This window comes from Phyllostomus discolor, chromosome 5, assembly GCF_004126475.2.
Source record: "Phyllostomus discolor isolate MPI-MPIP mPhyDis1 chromosome 5, mPhyDis1.pri.v3, whole genome shotgun sequence".
NCBI lineage: Eukaryota > Metazoa > Chordata > Mammalia > Chiroptera > Phyllostomidae > Phyllostomus > Phyllostomus discolor.
Genome location: NC_040907.2, coordinates 42,696,433 through 42,723,408, shown reverse-complemented (window position 1 = coordinate 42,723,408; position 26,976 = coordinate 42,696,433). Strand labels below are relative to the sequence as shown.

The 26,976-nt window shown below is 43.2% G+C and overlaps 1 protein-coding gene across 11 annotated transcripts in view; it reads right to left on the bottom strand.

The window, feature by feature from the left end:
• The window catches only part of FGGY (FGGY carbohydrate kinase domain containing), a 390,193-nt gene that overhangs the window by 185,645 nt on the left and 177,572 nt on the right, over window positions 1-26,976 (bottom strand). For 10 of the 11 annotated variants that reach the window (XM_028513518.2, XM_036026185.1, XM_036026179.1 and 7 more), the window contains one exon: window positions 9,518-9,646. The exons of the other annotated variant lie outside the window; for it this stretch is intronic. In XM_028513518.2, the coding sequence (XP_028369319.1) occupies window positions 9,518-9,646 (129 nt within the window). The remainder of the gene's footprint in view (window positions 1-9,517; window positions 9,647-26,976) is intronic. 11 annotated transcript variants of the gene reach the window in all.

Below are 26,976 nucleotides of genomic sequence, written 5' to 3'. Positions count from 1 at the left end.
TGGAGTCAATCCACCTCATAGTTGGTCTTCTTCTTTTCCTGTTACCTTCTGTTTTTCCCAGCATTATTGTCTTTTTCCAAAGAACCCTACCTTTTCATGATATGCCCAAAGTAGGACAGCTTTCAGCGATGCTTTAGGCTTAATTAGCTCCAGGACCCATTTTTTTCATCTTTCTGGCAGTCCAAGGTATCTGTGCACTCTACAACACCAGATTTCAAAGGAATCGTTTTTTTCCTATCTGCCTTCTTCACTGTCCAACTTTCACATCTTTACATAGTAACTAGGAACATAAGGGTATGAATGATCTTACTCTTGGTCTCTAATGACACATCTGTGCTCTTGGTGATCTTTCCTAATTCATCCATTGCTGACCTTCCAAGTCTCAGCTTCTCTTTATTTCTTGGTTTCAGTCTCCATTTGAATTGATGACTGAACCAAGGTAAGCAAAATCTTTTTTTTAACAATTTCAATGGCTTCATTGTCTATGTTAAAATTGTGTATTTTCTGTAGTCATGACTTTGTCTTCTTTATGTTCACATGTATTTATACATACATACATGTATGCATTTATGCATGCATACATGCAATGTGCATAAAGATATGCACACATATTTATAGGACAGTTTATGAACTCCCACAGCAGGACAGAAACTCCACGAGAGTTGGAATTTGTCTTTGTTCACCAGTATATCCAACACATCTATAACAATGCCTGGCACATATTTAAAAGGGAGATTTAATGCAGTGTAAAATAATGGAATACATCTTTGAATTTCTCTTGCCTACTGCTATCATTCATAATGTAAATGTTGAGATCACATAAACCATAACTAAACATGCATAGTACTGTCAGACTGTTCTAAATACTTTAGAGATATCAGCTTGTTTATTCTTCAAAGAACTCTGTGGAGCAGGTACTATTATTGTTCTCATTTCATCAATGGGGGAACTGAGCCACAGAGTGTCAGGTAACTTCCCAGTTGGAACCAGGATTTGAATCAGTTACGTGTTATAAACTATTGTGTTATGTGTCCCTAAGATTGTTCATTTTCATTGTCTTCAGAAGTCAAATTCTTGCATCAAAGTCATAGTATAGAGTATGATGAGGATTAGAATTAGAGGAAGTTGGGGTGAGGGTGATGCTGCTCAATGATACAACTGAAGACTAGTTCAATTTTTCTGTACTCCAAGAATTTTCTCTTCTTAGTTAGTCCAGACACCTATACTTGGCTGCAGGGTGCCATGAGGAAATCCCTAGATTCCAGTATGGTGAAATCAAAAAAGTATTTCTCTTTGCTCTTTAAAATAACTTACATGAATGCACAGTAAGAGAAAAATGGAAAACAAGGAATCTAGCCAGGACTATGGAGAGATGATAAGGAAGCGACCAGCAGTTCAGACGAGAGGCTGCGTCGAGGGGTGACAACTGGAGACGTGCACTTTCCCACCAGCAGCTGCTGACGTGCGAGTCCCAAAGTAAACATTAGTGCTTGGGGATATTAAATGGATGTGAAGCACCATGTGCTGAGTTTCTGTGCCATGAAAAACAGTGGACCTTTGGGGTAAGCCTACTCTTGTAAGCAGTGACGTAAGTGCAATACTAGACTCTGGGTCCCCAAACAAACATTTTCCCAGCAGTCTTCTACCTTTTGAACTTGGAGGGGAAGTCTCCCTAACAGGTGGTTGGCAGTATGGGAACCTGGGGCTGGGTCATTCTGTGTTTTTGTTCCCATTCCCAAGCTCAGTGAAGGAAAACAGCAGCTCATCTTTTCAGTCATATGTGATTACACAAGAGAGTAAGTAGAACCTTCTGGTTAAAAATTCCCTCTGAATATTAGATAAGCTTTTGAAGCGGATGAGTTGGTCAGAGATTTGCTTGAAATCAGGAGCTCAGCAGGGCACAAAGCTCCCATAGATTGGGTCTAGCCATTCTGCTCCATTTTCTTGGTGGCACTTGTTTCATGGTTGACACAAAAGCTGCCCCAAAGCACACGAGAAGTCGTGGGGAGAAACACAGATCAGGGTTTGAGTTTTGATCCAACCCTTCCTGATCCTATAACTTTAGGCAAATCCCTTTGCCTCTTGGGTGTTAGTTTACTGAACCATTACAGGAGACAAAAATACCTGCCTGACAGTTTGAAATGGCAAGTCACCACACAGATGAGATTAACATCAACATTAACCAACAAAATTAACTTCAACTTTAATATCACTGCTCTCCCTACTGCACCGTCAAAAAATAGCTAGCCTGGTTTAATGAGCCTGGTTTTATTTCACATGACGGCTAGAGCCTCAGACACCCGGAATCATTTCCTTTTCCTGATTTGTAGATGGCACAGCACAATGGGAACAGGGGCCCTGGCTGGTGAATTAGGGTGCCCAGTGTCTAACTTCAATTCTGACTGTGATGTGCTGGGGAAATGTGGATGACTCACTGTTTTTCTGGGCCTCAGTTTTCCCATCTGCAAGTTGAAGACTCTGGTACAGAAAATTTTGGAGCAACATTTTAGTTCTAAAGCCTATGATCACTCATTATCCAAACAGAAGCAAGAGTTATCAAACTACACATGTTACCATTTCAGGGCAGGGGACAACTGTATCTTCTGGGTTGTGTGGCACAAAATTTAGAGATGGGCAGGACAGGGTAGGACAGGGGGAGCTGGCTGTATCCCCAAGGGTCAAGACTCTTTCCAACTTTCTGACCACAGAGTAAAAACTGGCCTCCTGGCTAAGGCCAGTCCCTCTGCCATCCAGAGAAGCCCGGGTGTGTGGGGAAGCCTAGGGGCTTGGGAACAGGAAACCCAAAACTCTTCTTCCCACATGTGTCCTCTCTGCCCCTTACCACAGCTCCTGCAGCTGCTCAGGTCTCAGGCAGCGATGGTTCTCATTAAACTAAACCTCAACTGAAAACGATAAACTCAAGATCACATTAACAAAGTCCTCCTCCCCAATGCTGACCTGCATCCAGGTACTCCTGGAATTGTCCTTGCTCTATCTGCTCAAGCACTGACATTGCTTTTCTACTTCCAAATTCCATGGCATGACTTTATCTGCTTTTCTAATCCCCTCCACTCCTTACAGACTGTCTGCCTCTTTGGATCCACCTTCTCTTTCTTGTTGGATACGCTCCCTCCTGCCCGCAGCTGTGGGCTTGACCCTGGGCCTGGCTCCTACTCAGCACAGTTCAGGTTCAGTCTGATTTGTCTCCTTGGCAGCTGCACATCACTTCTGCTTCTGACCCATGTGCCCAGTGCGACCTGTCCCACAGGCTGTCTCCTCTGGGCATCATGTGACATCTTCCACCTTGTAACCAGGCTCCTCCATAGTGTAGGTGCCTAGAAATCTGTATTTTTTAAAGACTCCCTCACCCAAATTTAGCAATCCTTGTTTCTGAGCTTTCAAAATCATCTCACATTTATTATCTTAATGAATTCTTTGACTCTGGGTTCCATGTTGAATGAGGAGCACACAAGGGTGAACACGATTTGGTAGGAAAACTGAAATAAGTGCAAAGTGTTGCAGAAACACAGAGTAGGGAGTGACTTTTTTCTAAGAGTGAGGCTGAGTTTGGAGAAGTTTCCGCAGCAGAAGTGACACTGACAGTGAGTGATGATGCAGGAGTGGGATGGGCTGCCTAGATGGGGGCTGGAGAGGAGGCTGCTCCAAACAGAGCGAAGTACACACGAGCAGCCCGGTGCAGCTCGACTCTTGGGAAGTCAGATGTGGTGGGAATCACCCTGGACTCCCAGTTCTACCATCTTCGCTTCTACTTTCTTATCTTTTCACTGAGGACTTAATTTCACAAAATATAGGCTGACAAAGTAGTAACGTACTAGCAGAACCCTTACTTGGGGCTGCTTTTTGTTTTGTACAAAAATCTACTGAACTGAGGAAGGGAAATGATATCAGTGGACATGGTTTGCAATGCTTTAGAGTAGGGTGGAGCAGCATCTCTGGCCTCTGCCCACCACAGTCAGTACCATTCCACTTTTCCCCAACCATTGCCAATTTCCCCAAGGGTGGGGGTGGGTAAAATCACCCCTGGCTGAGAATCACAAGTACAGAGGGAAAAATAAGAATTTGGGAGTCAGACTCAAGCTCAAATCTTGCCATAACACTAATTATGCAATTAGGGAAAATATTATGTTTTCTGCCTTTAATTTCCACACATACAGAACGGGACATAACTTATGCCTTGAAGGAATGTTATTAGAAGCAAGAGGCAAAGTATGTCAAGTGTCAGGAGGAGCACCTGGTACATAGAAGGCAGGTGAGAAGGTCATGATAGTAATAATACCAATAAGAGTAATGGTTCTAATACTTGTTTTTATTAATGATGATATTGTAGGTAGTTTAGGAAAAAGCCTAATTGGAGTTTAAAAGTTATAATAAGTAAAAAATCTCAGTTTACCAAGAAGTAATAACAGGGTAAGAAATGTAATTATATCACCAGATATCACTTTCTCTAGAAATCTTTTTATAATTCTTCACGTCTCAATTCTGGGCACATTCTATGCTTTTCCAAAGCTTTCCATACTTGGCTCACATAACTACAAATGTCTATTTAATGTTTATTTTCTCTACTAGACCACAAACTCCCAGAAATCCAGCTCTCTTTCATACCTGTCTTATACCCCCATCAACTAGTAAAATGGGCCATCAATTAATGATTGTTGGAAGACTTTCCTTTTTAAATATTTGTTATTTGTGCAAATGACAGTTTAAGGGTCAAATCCAAGAGTGCCATGGGTCACATTTTAATTAAAAAAAAAAGCCATTCCATAGAGCAGAGCGATTAGAAGTGTGGGCTCTGGAATCCCATGGCATGGCTTTAAATCAAGCATCTGCCCTTACTGTGCGGATCTGGGCAAGGTGGGCTGTCTCTGTGAGTGAATGAGATCATTTACTCATTCACAGTCTCATTTCACAAAGGGAACAAAATAACAGTATACATAATATGGCCTCGAGAATCAGTGTTGCTTCTAGAGCACTGGTAACAGTGAGGCAGTAAGTTGGCACGTTTTGTTGTGCACTGGAACAAATTATGTTTTGTTGTAGGAGGGAATGGACTTATAGCTCCTTTTGCAAGACTGGCTAAACCAATTCTTCTGTAATTAAGAAAAGGAAGAAGAAACAAGGAAAGAAATTCAAAATCTCCATTTTGATTTGATGCTGCAACTCAGATGAGCAATTTAGGCCAATTCAACATCTGGCCCAGATGAACAGTTTAAGCCAATTCAACATCTGGCAAAGAATCCAGTGTCTGGAATCAAAGAATGATGCTAAACCTAGGCACAAAATTTGCTCTTGACCAGCACTTGCTAATGTGATAGAAACACAAAGGACATCAATTTCTAGACATCTAGGAGTGGACCACAGAGTGCTCCAAGCACCTGTTTTGCTGCATGAATGGAGCCAGGTACATCTACAATAGGAATGCCTGCTCTGTAATGAGAAATACTACAATACTCGGTTGTAATATCATTCCTTCGTGTAAGGAATGCCATTCATTCACTAGTTCACTGAATATGCATGAGTTAAAGGTCCTCCATGTGCAAAGCACTGAGCAGGTTGCTGGGATATAAGAATGAAATGGCAGTGCTTTCTCTCAAAGAGTTTGCATACTGGTAAATGAGACAATACTGCACACACAAAACTGGATAATATGCACAGTAATGGGGGCAAGTCCAAGGCACAGTTGGAGCAAACAGAAAGGAGTATGCAGTCAGCTTGGGGGAGCCAGCAAAGGTTCCCACTGGAGACAGTACCAGATTCAAGATTTGACAGATAGTCAGGAGTTCACCTGACAGATAAAAACAACTGAGAGGAGAGGGGCCTGGGACAGAAATCAGGTTGTTATTGCCTTTCAGGACAGCTCGGGTGCTGGAGCCAAGAACAGACCTGGAACAAAGTTAACACTATTTTTATAAGCTAGAAAAATATCAGCAGCAGGAGCCCTGGCCAGAACCACCCCCACAAAGAGCAAACAAAGCTCCTCCTATCTCCTGGCTGTCTGCTGGGGAACTTACTAACCAGCACCTTAAGAACAAAATGTTCTTTTATCTTTGGTTTTCATTCCCACAAAGTCCTTCCTCTTCTTTTTCCAGCACTGGATAAAGCATGAGTTCAGTTTTACTTGCTGCTTTGATCTTGATTCTCTGGTCCCAGGCTTCTCTTGAGAATGAGAGTCCAGGAGGGTTTCTCCAAAGCAGAGAGCTGGCCCCTCCTACCAGTCAGAATGTGGGGGCCAGGCCAGGTCAGCACTTGAAGGGACCGTAACTGTCGGGGCCTGTTTTTGCAAGGTCTGGATGGCATCCGATTCTGACCTCCAAAGCTGGATTCTCACCCTGACATTCAATGATCTCTTGGCACGGAGTTCATCTAACCATTTCTTGAGGTTGTTTCTGATCTCCAAATACACAGCATCTTAAAGTAGTGAACACTGCGTTCTGTCACAGAAAGCCAGGAATGGACAACTAGGGCCAGTTCAGGGAAGTCAAATAGAATCCGGAAGCCTGAGGTTCTTTTCCAAATACCTCTCCAAAGGGAAGATAGCTCTCCTGGTACTCGTCTTCCCAGGGCAGTAACTCAGAGAAATTCCATTTATAAAGCCCCTACTTTGTGCCAGGCATTGTGGTTCTGGAGTAAGAAAACTAAAGAGATACCTCAGCATTACGTGCCAACTATGTGCCAGATGCAATGCCAGCTGCTTTATCTATTTATACCATTAGTTTTCATAACAACGCTGTGAGGGGGGCCCTTCTCTCTCTTATTGCAGAAGAGGAAACAGAAGTGTGAAGAGGTATATCTGGTCCAAGGTACACAGGTAGGGAGAAGAGGGATTTACATCCAAATATTCAGACTCCATGTTCAGAGTCCTTATCACAGCATCTGAAACTTTTATTGTTGAGCTACAAACATGCAGGCCAGGAGAGAACAACCAGAATTTTCTCTCCAAAAAGAGTAGGGCTTTGTCTGCTGTGTTCACTGCTGATAATCCCCAGTGCCCAGGCTAGTAACGGCCAGGTTTGCAGGCATTCAATATATATCTTTATTGACTACATGGTTGGATGAGTGGAAAAACTTTTTAAGACTTTTAGGCCCCTGTTCTTCTGCATATCTTAGTGGGGGCACAGGCGAAGTGGGAAACGAGGGTGAATGTTCACTCCCAGGCCTCCTCTCTTACCCAGCCGTGTAATCCTGAAGTGGCTGTTAGGTGAAGGGGAGAGGTGGAGGTCGAAGGGAGGATAAAAAAGATAAAACTGGGTCATAACTGCTAGCCCTTAAGGGCAACCCTTTAAGAATCCAAAATCCTTCTTTTATCTTTCCACTTAAATAACTTACTTTTGGAAACTATAAGGGAAACTCACTAACTTAAGAGCATTTGAATTTTGAAAGGAATGAAGGCCTCAGGCAAAAGTTCTAAGAATAAAACTTCTTTCAGTGATTAGGAAAAGAGTGGATCATGTAATGGCCTGAGCTCCTCCCAGACCAATTCCCCCAACACTGTCTTGAGTGTCTGCAGTTCCAGGTGCCAGAGAGCAGGCAGCTTCCCTCCTGGAGGGCACAGTGAGTCCTGGGGAGAAGGGAGGTCTGGGAAACTGGCAAGGAAATCGAGCCCTGGAGCTCCCCAAAGTACAGCCCACTTACTTTCAGCCTAAGTTGGCCCAAACCCAGTGCTTGCCCCCTGGAGGGGGTGGATGACTGAGACTGCCGCCCCAGGGACAAGTGGGAATGCCTCCCTGGCCTCAAACACGATGGAATGTCAGGATGAGTAGGGGACAGAAACCTGTCTAGATCACAAGTTATCTCTGTGCCTGTCCTTAAAAACCAAAACCATGACATTGCAATCAAAAACACATACTGCTCATACTGAAAAGGCGAGAAACTCCCTGGCCTGTGATCCCTATTATCTACCATTTGACCAACTCACATACATTATTGGCTGTTCACTACTTCTCAGGCACAATGTTAGATCCTAAACACACAGAGATGAATAAGACAGACATGTTCCTAGATCACTGAGAGCAATCCTACTCCACAAATCCCTGGACTGTGTAGAAGAGCAAGATGGCTTAATACTCTGCCACATAAGGAAACAGAATAAACTTTCACTCTATGGGGTAGGGCCACTTCACCTTACCATTGCCTTCATGTGACTTTATTCATTTAATAAATTGATCAAGCACCTATAGGAATCAAGACACAGGGCTCCCCACAGGTGATACAAGTCCTCGAGGAGCTCCAAGTTTAGTGGAAAAAACAAGCAGATAAAACAGTAATCACAACAACGATGTGATCATTTCTTCAACAGGGGTAGGTAAAAGTGCTGAAAGAAGCACAACCCAGGGAATTTCCAAATGAATCTGAGTGTTCCTTGGAAGGCTACGCAGAGGAGAAAGCACCCAATATGGGTCTTCAAGTTAGGGCCGGAGTGGAGGACCAGCCGCGCTGGGAGTAGAATACATGTGCCAAGACGCGGAGGTATAACGCTTAGACAGACTTTTGGGAACATAATTCTACATAGGTATTTAAAAGATAACTCTTGGCTATAATATGAAGTACAGACCAGAATATCTTTCAAAGTTTGTCTTACCCTGACCCATGGTGAGAAGTTCATTTTCATCATGGCCCAGGGTACACATGCACACGAGTCCACAGAATGGAACTTGATATATGAGATGTGCCCTGTTTTCTCTGAAAATTCAATGGTCGTCATCCACGAAATTGATCTCATGAGGTCTGAACCATAATTTTAAAAAAACACTGTTAGAAAGAAGAACTAAAAAAAATAAGAAGATATGGCTGCAGTTGCAGTGAGAGATGTTGAGAATATGAACAACCCCCTTCACCGCCCCGTTCCAAAATGCAATGAGGATAAAGGAGAGGATAGAGTTACTATACTTTACTGTAACCTGCACCTCATTTTCTGCCTTCCCTTTAAATTTTGGGGGAGAGACCTTGATTTCAGTTTAAATTCACCGTCCCCTAGCACCACAATTGACACACAGTAAGTTTTCAATGGGTCTTTGATATAATGAATACATAATACATGAATGCTAGCTTTGAGAGTTATTTAGGAGATGAAATCAAGACCACACTCAAGTAAGTGGATATAGGATATAAGTCAAATATACTCTGAAGATAAATCCATTTGACTTTTGAGAGTTTTGGAACACCATTAGAAAAAGCAGTACAGTAAGTATACTGTCATCATACTTGCTAGTTGGAGGTTAAAATATCTTTCTCAAATTTTCAGTAAACCAAAGAGCCAATTCTGATCTTTTTATTCTATTTCTCTCCGTGAAAAAAATTAATAGAATTATAAATAAATTCTATATTTGATAAAAAGCTCTACAGTTATAGCCAAATGCCTAACTATGAAAAGGCTTTTTATTATTATATCTTGAATCACCAGCCCTTGATCTTGGCTTTAAAAACAAAAGTGTCGTCTGTTCTGGGGAATAATCCATGCAAAAACAGCATTGGTAGTGAACATGCAGTAAGAGATTATTACCTAGTCCTCCTGCATGGGCATCAATAAGTGAGGCTGCCACAGCAATGCCAGCAGGAAGGCCAAGGTCTTTTGCTGCCTCTGGTGTAAGCCCATTTCCAAGAGAAGCTCCAGGAGGCAGTACTTGGTTTCCTGGGTAGACAGAAGAAAAAACAAATACTTGTCAGTTTGAAAAACACAAAAGCAGACACAGAGTTTTCTTAAGAGGACCCCTCTGCTCCCTCCCTTTCCTCTGTGTTTCTTCAACTTCACAAAGATAGATACCATGCAGCCACAAACAGTCTCTCTGCTCTTTTGATGACAGGTACATGTTCTTGGTTCTTACGGATCATGCTCTGGGGTGCTTTACAAAGGAAGGAGCTCTAAGACATATTTCAATCTGCGGAAACATTCCATTAATAGAAAATTCTAAAAGATACGAGACAGGGCCCAAAAAACCCCAAATTTTTTTCTATTGGATAGGTCCCATGTAGTACAGGCTTGCCCCATTAGGTGAGTGTTGTAGGAGCCCATCTTTATCACTCTAACAGCTGGTGTTGTTATGAGAAGCTGAATTCAGCTTCAGTGAATATTTTCTGGGGACTTTTTCACTGCATTGGCCCATTTCATGATGGGTGATTTACAAGCACACCTGCCACACAGAGCGGAGTGTTCAGCAGTTTTTGACCAAAAATGGCATGACCTCTGCACCCCACCTTCCCTATTTATCCAATTTGGCTCCAAGTGACATTTGAATTTGTTTGTTTGTTTGTTCATTTTCACAGATGAAAAAAGTCCTCAAAGAAAAACGTTGTGTTGATGTGGAAGAGGTGAAACAAAAAATGGCACAAACACTAAAAGGAATCAAAATTAGCGAGTTCAAAAACTTTTGAGCAGTGGAAAAAACCGTCTTGGTAGGTGTATTGCATCAAATGGAGAATATTTTGAAGGTGACTAAAGTTTAAACATGTAAGAATAAATACACTATTTCTATAAATAAATTCTGGGTTTTGGGGGTCCTCTCTTGTGGCCTCTTGCAGGCTAGACTGAAATGGACAAACTGTTTCCTCCTAACAGAGCAGCTCTCCCAGGACACCTCACACACACAGGCCACACATCCACTCACACTTCCTGATCACATAAATTCCTCAGAAAGTTGAGAAAAGCTGTTCGTGCAGTTGTGTTTCATCAGAAATTAAGGAAGAAAATAACTTTGCTCCAATAAAGAATGTCTTAAGACTTTCTCAGTTGGGAAATAAAGTCCAGTCTAATTTTACAAGGCTGCTACTTGCACAACCATATAATACAATGTGAATGGTGTGCTTTGGAGTTGTGCAATGCAATGACCCTGATATTTCAGGTGACCTTGAATTCCTGCAGTCAGTCAGGCCTTCAGTTAAGAATTTACTGATTGTCTTGCTTTGTGTGGGCGCTGTGGTGCTGTAAAAGGCAGTCCTTGCAACTCCCCCCTCCCCGCACTTTGTCTAGTTAGGGAGATGAGAGCAGGACACAGAGAACCGTGTCAGTCAGGACAGAATGAAGAGATCCATCTGTTCCCAGGTGTTTAGCAGAGGGTAAGTACCCCCACCACCACCACAACCACCACCACCACCACCACCACCACCACCACCACCACCACCACTGTCACTGCCAAGGAATTTATCATAAGTATTTCTGCAGTATAAGGAGAGATGGGGGTGGATGGAGATATATGCTAAGATTCCTCTGAGCTCTAAGATTCAATGATCTTGAATGTGTGGTCAGCAATTTGCTCAGTGCTAGGTTACCTACCACTGGTTCAATGTTCCCTGGTGCTCCAGGGAGGGGCAAAAGTGATTCAGGACTCCTGAGGGTAAAGTTGAAGGTAGGGGTTAGAGGGAAGCAAAGGGTCAAGAGCTCACCAACCTCCTCTAATTGGAAACCAAGCACCTCTACGATACATTTTTATCCATTTTAGATAATAAGTTTCTTTCTATAATTGAATTTTAAAAAAGTTAAGCTAAGCAAAGGAAGAAGACGGAAACCACTGCAATGACTTCTAAATGTTCGCTATTCAATAAGGTAGCCACAAGGCACATGAGGATTGAGCATTTAAAATGCAGCTGGAGCCCTGGCCACATGGTTCAGTTGGTTGGAGCATCGCACCAACTGAAAGGTTGCTGGTTCAATTCCTGGTCAGGGCACATGCCTAGGTTGTGGGGTCCATTCGAGGTTGGGATGAGTATGAGAGGTAACCAGTTGATGTTTCTCTCTCACACAGACATTTCTCTTTTCCTCATTTCCTCTCTCTCTATAATTAATAAATTTAAAAAACAATTTTAAAGTAGCTGCAGTAACTATGAAGCCAATTTATTTCACTTTAAATTTAAAAACTGATATGCAATTCAGTTACTAAAAAGTTTCAAGTACATTAGTAACACTTTGGGTGTGCAAATCTACTTTTCAATGTTAATTTAAGAAATCTAAATCAAGTATTTATAATAGAAATTCAGTGTCTGAACTGAGATGTAATAGGGAGAAAATTTACACCAGATGTCAAAGATAATACAGAAATGTAAATAACAGCTAAGGAGGGAAAGCTGGGGGGACGGGACTGAACAAAAAGGAAAAAGGACTCATGGATGTGGACAATAGTGTGGGGATGGCCAGGGGAGGGGGTACAAGAAGACTAAATGGTGATGAAAAAATACAATAAAATTATGAAATAATAATAATTTTATATCAATTACATCAGGGGTGTCAAACTCATTTTCACCGGGGGCCACATCAGCCTTGCAGTTGCCTTCAGAGGGCCGAATGTAATTTTAGCACTGTATAAACGTAACTACTCCTTAACTACAGGCAAGTTGCTCAGTGCTGCCCCAGGATAGAAACCAGGTATCAGGCCAGATAAAACAAGGTGGAGGGCCAGATTCGGCCTGCAGGCCTTGTGTTTGCCACTTGTGAATTACATGTTGAAATATTTTCAATTTATTACATTATATATTTTAAAATTAATTTCACCTATTTGTTTTCACCTTACTGCGTCTACTAGAAAGTTTTAGGTCATATACGTCACTCTTACTACACTTCCGTTGACTGCTTTGAATGCCCAGGCCAGCACAAACCTGGAAGGCAGCAGTGCCCTGAGCTGGGACAGTTTGGCTCCGGACACTATCTCAATTGTGTCCCCAGGTCTTGTACACACAGAACAGGCAGCACTCCCATTTACTGAGCACTGCGGTGCCAAGGCTGTGCTGAGGACACATCATGCACTTTCTCACTTCATTGTCACAACTACCTTATGTGAAGGGTACTGTTACTGTCCCCACGCACAGGTGGATGGGCAGAGTCACCTTCAACAAGGGAAAGTGGGTTCCCCACAGTCACAGAGACCACAGATGCCACTCCAATATGACACCTAGCTACTAGCTACTTTCTTATTCATTACATTACATTTTGGTACAGCTGTTTTGAAAAAAAAAAAAAGGACTTTTTAAGTGAATTAAGGTACCAAGAGAAGTATTTTTGGGACAAATATTATGTAGGTTTAAAAAGTAGCACCATTTGGAAACCATTTCCACCACAGGCATCCCTCACTTAATTGTGCTTCACTTGACTGCGCTTCACAGATGTTCCATTTTTTTACAAACTGGAGGCACGACCCACCACCAGCAAAAAAAATATGACTTGTTTTATTATGCTACTTGACTCGCCTTATTATGATACTTGATTTATTGCAGTGGTCTGGAACCAAACCCTCAATATCTCTGAGGTGTGTCAGTACACTCAGAATTTTTTTAAAGGATTAATTTTTATAGGAAGGTCTAAGTGGGAACTCAGCTTCACTTTCATCCCCAACTTCACAAACATAAAAGGTGTAATTTTCACTTTAAAAAAAGAAAAAAGGTTCCAGACAGGAGGAGGATGAGCAGAGTGGGTCTTCTGGACTGTAATTCAGAAAGAAGCCTTGTGGGGTGCAGAGAGAGCCCCGAGCTTGCAGTCAGGAGTTGTGGGTTAGAATCCTATGCTGGAGGACCCCAGGCAGATTTCTCAGTAGACAGCTTCTTGAGCAAAAGCCAAGATAGAGGGGAGAATGCCAAAAGGGCCGAGTCAACCGAAACATAAGCTGGGCTGGGAACCAGCAGGGGGTGGCGGAGGAGACCGATAGGGCAAGAGAGGGAAGTGAGGACAGTGCCTGCATTGTCATCGGACTAAGGTGCAGAACTTCACCAGGAAGACCACTGGGAGCCTCTGAAGGAGCCTTATGCCAGGGAGTGCGGTCACTGGATTTGTGTATTTTTAAAGCGCTCTCTGGCAGCATGGCAGCAGAGGACAGAATGGGGTAAGAGGGAACAACTGTGAAGCTCTTTCGGTAACCAAAGAGAAAAGATAAGGGCCTTCATTAAGGTATTGTGAGATGCAGACATAGAGGCAGATGGGAAGGATTGTATGGAGCAAGAAATGACAGCTCCCGGTGGCTGCTTGGATATGCAGAGTGTATTATACAGAAAGATGTCATCACCTGGACCTCTAGTAAGGATGGACTTGAGCCCATGGCAGGAGTGAGGCGAGCAGACAGCCTCCAGCTGCCAGCTCCTCAGGCCACCTTTGACAAGGTGATGTGTTTCCCAGAGCAGCTGTACCTGGTGACTTAGCAGAGTGGGGACAGAAAGGCTGTGATGGGCACCACTCACTCCTGAGCACTCTGCTGGGTTGGCCGAGGTGCTGTGGGACTGCACCTGTCCCCACTTCTCGTTCTGCCCAATCCTGCCCACTCCCCCTTCCTCTCACTGATGGTACTCCCCGACAAACATCTTATAACCCCAAAGCTGGCATGGCCTCTGCCTCCAGAGAACCCAGCTTAGGGCAGTGAGCCAGGCCTTGTCCTCAGTCCACTGGTCTAGGAATGAAAATAAATACGCACAAGGATTAACATCGCTCCTTTGAATTGGAACCGCAGCCTTCAGGAATAGTGTATCTGGACCCCAAGCAGGAAGAAGCTTTGTGCATCTAGAGACCAAAAGGCAACAGCCTGGCAAAACACAGGATGATACCAATAGGTGGGCCTCTGGGAGAAACCATCCATCAGATCACTCTCCAAAGGCATCTTCCAGAGATGCATTGTGGGGACTAGAGGAGCTGTCAGAGGCAAGCTTCAGTGCATCTTGACAACGTTTCCAGAAATAATCCTCCTTCCACCATAAAATTAAATTATCCACAGCATCAGTTTTCCCAGAGTTAATCAGGGCTTCGCAGTCTCTGCCTTTGCAGTCACATCTAGTCTTCATTCAACCATTCATAAGTGCATTTTAACAAACATTTCAATAACAATGGTAATAGTGGTCCCCGTGTATTTTCACCTACTGTGGGCCAAGACTTAGGTGTGGGGTATAAATGCACAAGGTGGCTCTGACCTCAAAAGACTCCCACCGCATTCTGTGTAAACCGAGGCTCTTGGGCCCATGTATATAAAATGCTTTAAAGGTGGATGTGGTGTTCCGGGGCATTGAGAGGGGACAGTGAGGTTGGCCCCGGGGGTACAGGAAATCAAGATGAAGGTGACATTTGAGCCTGGTCTGGAAAGACAGGTGGCAGATTGCTGGTTTCAGAGCTATAATGCTCAGGGGAAATGAATGCCATTAGAGCAAAAATCGGGTTCACTGTCGAGAGCCCCGAGGGACACTGAGTGTCTGAGGCATGCAGTGTGTTGGCACAAAGGACACCAGGGAGGAGTGGGGCAGTTTGGCCGACTAACGAGAGAGGCAGCGGGGGACCTCAGGCAGGCGAGGAGCTCCGACTAAGGCAATGAGGCCCTGCCAGCTGACGGTTTTGAGTACTTGGTTTGGTTTTTAAGAAGATAAACCTGTAGTGTGGAGAAAAGCTAGAGTTATAGTTTTTATCTTTAAAACAATCAAGCCAACTGAAAAATGCAGGCTGCAAAACATTATGTAGAGTATGACTTCATCTGAGGAACAACAAAGAAGGTGGATGGCTATGTGTACAAATACGTACAAATACGTGATTTTCCCCCTGGGGGGGCAGGAATTATAGAGAAAGGCTTTCTCTGAATGGAGAAATTATGCATGATCTTTTTTCTTTTTGCTCTTAACTAATCCATAAATTCCAATTGTTCTACCTTGAACATACGTTTCTTGTGTAATTTTTTAAAAAAGTGTTTCCCTCCTTAAATATTGTCAGGGGAAATAAATTAGGCACATATATGCAGCAGAATATTACATAAACATTAAAATGAATAAGGAAGAATTAAGGTATGGTTTGGGAAGGAAGTCCAAGATAAATTAAGTGAAAATGGAAAGATGCAGAATAGCATTCAGGGTATGAGGTCCTATTTGTGAATTTTGTTAAAGGAAACAAAAATGTAAGCAAATATACTTCCAGGAGAAAAAAAAAGAATGCTATTTAGTTCATTCTTCTCTACTATTTGTGCTCCTTCTATACCATGACCTTGTATTTCCTTTGTGACTGAAACAAAGTTTAAGTCAAAGCAGAATTAAACTCAGGGGAATACCGTGCACCCTTTCTAAGCCCAGCTCCCCAGCCTGAATTCAGGCAGGAGAGAGGCGCCAGGATGCTTCACTACTTTCTTGATCTGGCTGGCTTCCATCCCTATGAACACACTCTCACCTTCGGGCACAAAAAAGCAATTGCTCCGAGGGCTCTTGGGCCCATGTCCCTGAATTCCCATTCAGATGGGCAGACTCAGTGTGAGCGGACCAAAGCTGGGGCCTACAATTATCCGGTGGTTGCAGTCCCTCTTCGCAGGCAGGGGCTACTATTACACCAAATCTTCCCCTACCAGTTTTTCAATTATCTATGACTAATGAGCACTTGGGGAACAGTTTCAGACACACACATAATCCTCTTTCCTGATGTCAGCAGCAGAAATTAATGACTGTGTGGATTGCTGGGAGACAGAAAATGCATTATAATGGTCAACAGAACTGTTATCCTCTCCAGGAAGGGGGAGGTAGGGGCGGGGTGTTGTATTAACTGGAAGGTTCAGTGTTCCTTTGTATCCTACAAACGTGAGATGAAACCTGAGGGGAGAGAGCTGGCTCAGAGCCCATGGAAATGTCAGAGAGGGGTTTGGGCGTGGGTGGCATGCGACCCTGGTTCCTCCCTGCTTGGCACTGGAGCACCAGTCCCTGCTTGTATTTGCCAAGGTCAACAGGCCAATCAGATTGTCCAGGACAGTGCTAAGGGACACCCTGCCCCGCAGCACAGAGGGTCTCTGAGTCTGTCAGACTGACTCCACTTTCAATTGGGTTTCGAGTAAAAGGACAAGCATTGGCTGGAGGGCTTTTAAAAGCATGCTGTGGTTTCCATGTTTGCTGTTTCACGTGGGTGTACTCTGAGGGGGTGTCACAGACGGTTAAGAACTGGTCCAAATATGGTGGAGCTTCAAAGTTACGTGAAGCATGAACCCTCACTAAGTAAAACATAATACCATCATGTGCCTACGGCTGCCAGCAGATTAGCTATGGATACTTAGTTTTAAAAGAACAGACAGAATGAGGGGCTTGACCCACACCCAGCACCTAAAGTCCTCTACAGAGGTCTCAGTTCACTCGGGCAGGTTTTCTCAAGAGAGCTTTTTAGCCCCTGATTCACAATTAATACAAGACTGACTGAAAAAATTCCAGTAATTCCTGCTCCTCAGTGGAGTTACACATGTCCAGAGCTAATCACTCAATCAGAGAAATTAACAAAAAACTCACACCTGACAGGTTCTGCCACCTGTTGAAAGGCATGTTCTAAAACTAAATGGTTCATTTGCCTTCACTTGCCTCTTAAAAATAATCTCATTTTAACTAGGAATTAAATTCTATTTTGAATTATTGATTGAACGTAAAACTTGCTGTGATATTGTCATCATTCATTTAAGAAATGTTTACTGAGTACCTGCTATGTGCCAGGCACTGGTGCAATGCCTCTTTGAATTATATCTTGTAACTATTGTATATTTGTAAGCTCTTTTGTGATTTAAAAAATGTTTACTGAGTATCTGCTATGTGCCAGGCACTGGTGTAATGTTGAAAATGTATTAAGAAACAAGACAGACAAGGTCCCTGCCCTGACACAGCTTACTTCCAGTAGATACCATTCCCACCCAATGTCTCTTTGAATTATATCTTGTAACTATTATATATTTGTAAGCTCTTTTGTGATTTGGATTGTCTTTTATATATTTTATATCCCTTCTCTTATATTTTGACCTATAGTAGGTATTTAATAAACACTACATGTATTTTAAGTCAAATTTTGAATGACCCTTATGCTATGTTTCCCCTGCTATGTTTGTCTCTTTCCCTCTCTCCTACTAATTGAGAATAGCTCAAAGACAATTTCATTTATCTCTGTATTTATCACCCTCCCCCCAGCACCTGGCAGTATCTAGAACAGAAATTCTCAGTAATGTTCATGCAAATGAATTTATAGATTTTTTTAAAAAAAGAGAAGATCCTAACACAGGGGTTCCTGACCCGCAGACCACTGACCAGTGCTTGTCTGTGACCTGTTAGGGACCAGACCACCCAGCAGGAGGTAAGAGGCAGAGCAAGCAAGCCAAGCTTCAAGCTTGCATTACCACCTGCCTCCTGCCCCAGTCCCAACCCCGCTTCACAGAAAAATTGTCTTCCCTGGCGCCAAGAACATTGGGGACGGCTGCCATAATGCCATAAGTCACAGATCAATAGACTTAGACAAAGAGATTACACGTACACATGATGCTGAATATCAGCTACGACAGTAAAGAGACTGGACTAAGTGGAACTCTTGAGTGCTCCCCAGACAAGGCACATGCTTTGCTAACACAAGCCCACCAGTACTGCACTCTCATCTCTCTGACTCAGGGACAACATGATGTCTCAGGGCCTAGGTACGTGCATGTGCCCAGAAAATGGTTGACCAGTGGGCCCAAGCCTCTCACTAGTACGACAGTGAGTCTTTATGAATACCATCATCAAGTGAAATAAAGGCTCTCAAATTCTCCTTACCTGGTCAAGTCTGGTTTACGAAGTGGGCAGTGGTTAACTTCTAAGTAGAAAGTCCCTGGGTCTTACAGCTAAGTGGGTCTGAGGAAGGCAGGGTGGAAACCAGACCAAGGGGTCTGGACTTGCTCTAATCAACAACCAGTAACTGCTGCAGGTCAATGAGCCAAGGAGTGGCATACACAACTTGTATTTTAGGAACGTCAGTACCATAAAGTAATAGAGTTTTTGGTTATTGTGTGCACATTTTTCAGCTGCTACCACCTTCAATACTAGAAACAAACCTATGAAGCACTATTTACAGTTGTAGAAATAAAAGCACTGAAGGTTATGTAATTTGTTCAGAGGCACCTATCTGATAAGGCACAGTCAGGGTTTCAATCCAGAATTCTCAGATTCAAGAGCCTGGGATCTTCCTACTTTACCATGTAGACTGGAAACAGTAAACATTAGCGCCAGGGAGAACGATCTCAAGTGCACGTAGACTGCCATGGGTAGAGCAGGAAGGCAGCTGCATCTGTGGAAGGCTCCCACGGAGGGCCACGTTCAGGAACATAAAATCCCAGCATCCTGAATTTTCTAGCTCCTCCCTTTCCTCTCCTGGGCAGGTTCCAAAAACAGAGCTTCTTGACTTCAAAAGGCCCTTTGGGACCATCAACTTCAGTGTATTCCTTCCGCAGTGCAGAAAACTGAACTCAGAGAGGGAAGGGGCTTTCCTGGGGTCATCAGCTGTAGCAGCAGAACCAGGGATTGAACCCCAGGACTCCTGACTGGAGTCAGATTTCCTCCACTTTCCCACACCCCCTGCTGTGGCACTGTTCTCCTCTATCCACCCCAACCAGAGCAGTAACTCACATAAGCCAGGGCTCTAAGTCACAGGGAGAACAGGAGAGTGGCAAAAATCCAGTGGATTCCAGGGGTACAGGTGGCTGATTCTGCACTAGTCAGAGCATTAAGCGCAAACTTTTCAGCTTGAAGTCATCCATGTTGACACCCAGAGTGACCTAATTCTCTTGATAATTGCCGATGCCCTATTTTGTTCTCACTTAGCCTAAGGCCACCTCCACAGAGCCTTTCCTGGGTAGATTATAATTAATCACTCTTTCCTTTACAATCCTAAAGCCTGTTTCTTGGAATTACATCATTCTGTTCTACATAATGGCTTTTTGCTTTGTGTGTCTTCATCTACTTTAGATTATAACCACCTTGAGGGCAGAGCTCTTTGGTAGATATATATATTTTAAAGATTTTATTTATCTATTTTTAGAGAGAGGAAGGGAAGGAGAAAGAGAGGGAGAGAAACATCAATGTGTGGTCACCTCTCATGTACGCCCTGCTGAGGACCTGGCCTGCAATCCAGGCATGTGCCCTGACTGGGAATTGAACCAGCAACTCGTTGGTTCGCTGGCCAAGTCACTGGTAACTACACCTACCAGGTTGGTTAGTAGATGTATTTGTAGGAGGCAGAAGTTTAGCAGAGCACACAGGAGTTCAGGTTAGGAGGCAGGCAGGCCTGGATGGAGATCCTGGCTTTTCCCATTGCAGTTTGTTTCCTTGGGCAAGTGATTTAACTTCCCTGCTACAGTTTCCTTACCTTTTAAAAGGCAATAATAATGCTATTTTTCTCCCTAAGTGGTATGAAAATCAAGCAAGATAATACCTATAAATCACTTTAGGGTGGTGTCTGCCACATGGCAAATGCATGTTAAGTATATTATTATCGTTCTTATGATTCTGTATTCCTGATGTATTGGATGTCACCCGCCATATAGTGGTTACTCAGTTTATTCTGGCTGAGGTTTTTCTAATTTTTATTTTATTTTTATTTTAGAGAGGGGGGGGAGTAGGGGAGATAGGGAAAGAGAGAGAGAAACATTAATTTGTTCTACTTATTTATGAATTCATTGGTTAATTCTTCTATGTACCCTGACCCCAGATTGAACCGGCAACCTTGGTGTATTGGAAGATGCTCTAACCAACTGAGCAACCAGGCCAGGGCCTGACTGAATTTATAAAAGCTTCAGGAGTGATCCTTGATGTTACGGTACGTGGAGATATGGGCTTTTGGGGTCAGGACAGCAAAGCGTAGAAACTGTGAAAGCCGTTAAAATATTCACAGTGATGGAATTCAGTTTTTCAGCACACAGTCATGTCTCCATGGCACATCCGAGGACTGAAATGTTTTAGAAGTACAGGAGGTGTCCTCTTTGGAGTTATTTTAAGGACCAAATGCTTGTTTCTAAAGGAAAAATTATTATTTTGAAAGCAACACCCTTGACTGTTACGATGTCCGATGCTTTTAAGACCCAGACAAAGAGTTCTGCCATGGAGACTGCCCCCACTCCTGGGGGAGGTGAGTTTAGGAAACCTGTGCAAACATCTTATCCGTCCCTGTGCTGAAGATATGACCAGGTTCAAGTCAGTGGTCTGCACAGTTTTGTTTTGTTTTCTTCACAATCCAGTTCCTTCACATTAAAAGGAAAAAGAATTGGAGACTCACGAGCTTCTCAATGTTGTATTTACTCCCATAGATTCATTAAAAACAAATCCTAGAATCAAGAGCATTTGGCAGAATGTTTACTATCACTAAAAAGTAGGAAGGAGATAATCTCAAAATAAAGGACATTACTTTAAATTAAATGCATTTCCTTTTACGACTTTATTTTCTCATTTTATCACACACCAGTAAGCATGTTGTTAGGGGCCAGTGTCAGTCTCTGGTCTAGACTACCATTTGCAAACTGCTGGTTCACAAAATGATAACAGCCTCCTAACAATGGGCAAATCAAAAAGCAAGCTCTCACACGAAAGTCAGTGGGTCTGGTGTTAACCACATTGCGTCAAACATCTGGCGATCCGAAGACATCTGGGGCTTTTCTACCATGTAGACCAAACATGATTCAGGTAATTGACCAAATTTTTCACTTCCCAACCAGATGTCTTACTTTCATATAGATGAAGCCAATCTTGTACTTTCATGTGCAAATAAGCTAAACACAAATTCACCCCTGGAGGGCAGAATTAATTGCTCATTCTCAATGAATATAAAATTACATATTATGTCTTCTTTTTTCCCCCAACTATTTTACCTTTGGAAAAGATGCTCCACCCTTGTTTGAAAAGCATATACTCTATCTTAGAAATGTCTTCTCTTTAAAAAGTTTATTCCTCCTTATGTTTGTTGTTGTTTTTCAGTGAAGCCTGTGCTATATAATGAGGAGTATGGTCTTAGGTGTCAGGATGAATAGGATTCTAATTCTGGGCACACCCCCCCCCCCAAGCTTTTAAGGGCCTTGGGAAAAGTTACTAGAAGTCTCTGAATTCCGTTTCTTTGCAGATGTAAATCATAAACTCTTCCATAAGGGACAGGGTGAAGACTTGAGATCATTCTTTCCTGCCATATGTGGTGGGCAATTACTCTGTGTGCCCATTACTGAGAGACAATGGAGAACCACAGCATTTTCCTCCCCTGGAGCTCAGGTGCTGCCAGGAACCCAGGCAGGTGCTGTAACAGGAAAGTGCTATAAAAATCAGGCTTATGCTGGGATGACAGCCATGCTACCCAAAGAAGGCAGTGTCTTCATTCAGGTTTTTAATAAAAGTATGAGAAACTCAAACGATCATTAATTTTTAAAGGCAGTATCAAGTTTGTAAACAAAAGGACCTGCCTGAAACCTTGCCTCTTCTTTTACAGATTTCAAGCACACACTGGAATTGTCTCCAGTCCTGTTTGTTTAAGAATTCATGTGGTTATCAATGACCCTTCACCTTCTAGGCTGTTGTCCTGACAACCATTTATCAGACAGAATATAGAAAGCAGACAACAATGTGTCCCTTCAGTGAGGTTCAGTAGGCAAAACTCAACAGCACAGAGACAATGTTCAAAAGGCCCGGCTCTTTGTGTTTGAGATCCTTTTAAGGGAAATAGTTTATAGATAGCAACATACATACACACATACATTCAAAGGGAGGGGGCTGCATGGAGAACTCAGCTAGGCAAGGAGAGGCTGCTATGAAGCACTCACTTGCAGTTTAATAGCTGTGGTGGTTCAACAGCTGGCTACAAATAAATACAGAGTGCAAAAGCAAAAGGGCTAGGTTTGCTGCTGCTGTTGTTTATCCTAAGATGTTAAAGTCTTTTCTCACCAAAGCCCAGAAACATCTCAAATCTATGTAGAAATGAAATGTGGCTCTGTTTTTTTAAACTGTTCCCTAAAAATCAGAGCTTTTGTTTCCAAATGATGCCATCTGCTTCAAATGGAGAAAGAGATGCCCAAAGTTATGGGTGGCCTAGTCCAGACACCTGAGGAGGCCATGCAGACTGGGGGGTTGAGGGGCTGAGAAACTGAGGTTCAAATCTAGAGCTTAATCCATGATAAGAGTCTGTCACCTGGAGATTAAAGCAGGGAGAGCTGTAAACTGTAAGCTCGTTTCTTAAGCTTTACCACAGTACACAAGCCAAGGAAGCAGAGAGTGTCCACTATCTGACCACAGAGACAATGACCTCATCCTGGGTGAAGAAGGGCACTGGCACTGCAGTGCCCAATGGGGAGTGGAACCTGCCAGCTTGGCATTTAGCCAAGATGTTGGAGTAAAATCCCCAAAGCCCCTGGCCACGTCGCCTTGGGAATTTAGCCAGGGAAGATTCCAAACATGATGCTCTAACTTAATGTCATTTAAGCCTCCATCTAAGTCATCCAGTGGATGGGGGGTGGGAGGCTCATGTACATTTGAGGGAAAGTGCTCCAGTGATAAAAAGATGGAAACTCCAAGCTTCGTAAATGAAACAAAATCTAATTTCTCCACCTTTGGACACAGGACCTGGGAGACCGAGCAGACCCAGTTCCCAGGTGGAGTATGAAGGGCAGAGGGAGGCAGCCGACATCCAACGGGCGTCAGTGCCTGCGCCTTTAGCTTGGAAGAGAAAGGGATAAATTGTGTGGGATTCCTTCAGGACCAGATTCTAGGCCAGACATTTGGGATTGCACTGTCTCTGGAAGGTGACCAAGGATAGACCTCCATGAGGCCAGTCCCCCAGGCCCTAGCTTCTATGATTAGAACTGAGTCTGTAAACTGTGGTACATTTACACAATGGAATACTATGCAGCAGAAAGAAAGGAGGAGCAATTCCTGCCCTTTGTTCCAGAATGGATGGAACTGGAGAGCATTATGGTACATGAAATAAGCCAGTCGGTGAAAGACAAATACCATATGATCTCATTTATGAGAGGAATCTAATGAACAAAATAAACTAATGAGCAAAACAAAACCAAAGACAAGGAAACAGGGAACAGACTGACAGCGGCCAGAGGAAAGCGGGTGGGGGGATGGTGGAAAGAAGGGGAAGGGACTACTCAAAGAACATGTATGAATGACCCATGGACATGGACGACAATGTGGGGATTGACTGTGGGAGGAGGGGGTGGGATGGGCAGAGGAGGGCAAAGGGGGAAAAACTGGGACAACTGTAGCAGAGTAAACAACAAGAAATCGAGACCATGAAGCTATTATGCACTGTAGTTTTTCTTCAGTTGACAAAGTAATAGAATTGTGTTACAAGTAATTCAAACAAAACAGAAAGATAGGAGAAAATAACCTTTCCCTTTTCTCCTCCCAGAAATAACTACCACCGAAATACGGGGGTGGGCAAAAGTAGGTTTACAGTTGTAATACAGATAAATAATGCAATAACAAATAAATACTAATAAAGCAATTTTGTGTATTCACAGCTTTAAACCTACTTTTGCTCAGCCCTATATTAGAAACTATTAGAGTATATCCTTCCAAGATACACATGTATTTAATTTTATGTAAAAGGGATAACCTAAGTGTGCAATTTTAGAGTCTGTCTTTCTAATTTAATGGAGTGTCACAGACATCTTTATTCATCAATGAGTAGAGTACAGTAAATTTGGATGTGCCATTCTATTTAACCAACCCCTCATATTAAGCAGTCTGTTGCTCCCAAATGACAAACAAGCCCAGACTTAGCAAGGAGAGGCGCAGGGAGCATTAGTGTAAGGGGGTGAAAGGGCTCCACAGTCAGGGAAGGAGATTGCTGCAAGGAGGACAATACTGTGACCATATGATCTGCGAGTATCTCAAGAGTTAGACAAATAGGGCCTTTTTTTTTTAAAAGACAGAGAAGAATAAACAAGACTAGAAAGAACAGAGTGTGGGGAAATGGGATGAAAGAGTGTGACTGGATAGTAGATAGGAGAATATTTTAACCTGAGGCCAGTCTGTTTTGAGGGAGGAACATATAATTGATAATTTTATGTGTCCCTTTGACTGGGCCACAGGGCACCCAGATACTTGGTCAAACAATATCCTGGACATCTCTGTAAGGGTGTTTTGGGATGAGATTAAGACTTACATCAATAGACTGAGTGAAGCCAATTGCTCTCCTTAATGTGGGAAGGCCTCATCCAATCAGCTGAAGGCCTGACTAGAAGAGAAAGGCTGGCACCTCTTCCAGTCCTCCATCCCCACGAGAGAGAATCCTTCCCGACAACCTCTGAACTGGTATTGGACTTCTTCCTGCCTTTGGACTTGAAGTGAAACATCAGCTCTTCCTGGTTCCAGCCTGCCAGCCTGCAGACTGGAACTACACCATCAGCTCTCCTGCACCTCCAGCGTGCAGGTTCACCCTGCAGATCTCCAAACTCACCAGCCTTCACAATCACATGAGCCAATTCATTATAATGTATACACATACCCTACTGGTCTGTTTCTCTGGAGAACCCCGACTAATAATACAGGATTCTTAAGAAGGGCTGTAAGCTGTTGAGTTTGAGGGTGGGCCAAAGTTCAGAGGCTTGGAGGAAGAACAGAATCTTAACCAAACTTTGGTTAAAAGCATTTTGTTCTAATTGGCCAGTGGGGACAAGCAGTTCAGCTAATCATTCATAAGACAAAGAATGGGAATTTGGAGGGTCTGCATCTGGCCTTGTTCTAAGTAAACAAGAAAGGCATCCCTGAGTCTTATCAAAGTCGTAAGGAGAAGGATAACTCTGTACAGTAAGCTGTTTCCTGGCTGTCCTGCACCGGAGCGTAGGGGCGTTTACTAATCCTCACTGTTCTGGGAGCTCAGAGAGAACTCAACATTGTCATTTCTAATGATTCTCATTACAAGTAATGCTGCAGACACTGTCTGGGATCACATCCTTGCCCCCACAGCACCATGGCTCATTTGAGGGGTTTAGCAATGGCACCTCTGTGATCCCTTGCTTTGATAGTGGAAGCCATAGTAGGTGTCTAATAGCCTCCAGCCAGTAGCTCACATCCCCAAGGAACTAGAAAACCAAGGTGAATGTATGAACACTGTTTTTAGTCAGAAAAATCCAACCTGAAATCATCTGAATCTCCTTCCTTAGATAAATGCTCTCTCAGCTTCCCAGCCTCAGGGTGGAAGGAGCACAACTGTTGAATTCAGGCACACAAGTTCAGATCCAGTCCAACATTTACCAGCCGTGAGAATCTGGGTTATGTAACCACTCTATTTCTCCTTGTACAAGCTGGGAATGGGACACAAGAGGAATGCTGTGAAGAATGAATGACATGCACTTGCCATGTGGCTCAGTTGGTTGGAGTATTGTCCCAAACACCAAAAGGTTGTGAGTTCAATCCCCAGTCACTGCACATACCTAGGATGCAGGTCTGATCCCCGGTCGGGGTGCATACAGGAGGCAACCAATTGATGTTTCTCTTTCACATCGATGTTCCTCTCCTCTCTCTCCTCCTCTTTCTCCTTCCTCCCCACCCATCACTCTCTCTAAAATCAATAAACATATCTTGGGGTGGGGATATTTTTTTAAAAAGAATGAATGAGATAGTGAATATAAAAGGGCCAAGCACACTTCATGGCACTTCATTGGTTTTCCATACATATTTTATTGTTCTTGTTTTCTCTCCCATATACAGGAAGTTATATGAAAGCAAATGATGGTACAAGGGAGGAAACCATGTTGTACTGAATACCAGCTGTGATCCAAGGCTAGTGCAACACACTGTACTTTACAGCTCTTATCTCACTGACTCTTTTACTAAGGAGGGGAGGTCAACCCCATAATATAGGTAAAGAAACCAAAACACAGGACAGACTTGCAATTTGTCTGTGTCCCACTTCAAACAAAGAGCAGGACTGGAGTTGGGGTCTAGTCGCTCTGGTTGCAAAGACCATATTCATTCTGTCTACATGGGATGGAAACAATTATCTCCCAAAGCCGAGGTGTAGCTATTAGTTTTACCCTCTCTTTCTGGGAAAAGGACCACCTTCTGAATGTTGTATCAGTAAATTCCCTCAATAAGAAACCTGATTCTCCAACATAAGGCTGGTGTCACTTTCCCGTGGACCATAAACTAGCAGAGGATCCAGCAGACGCTCCAGGATTCCACTGCTTTTCCACTCATATATCCTCCAGGGATCAAGGAAGGAACAAAAGAAGAGAAAACAGCTACTCCAGGCCCCAGCAATTCACAAAATGCATT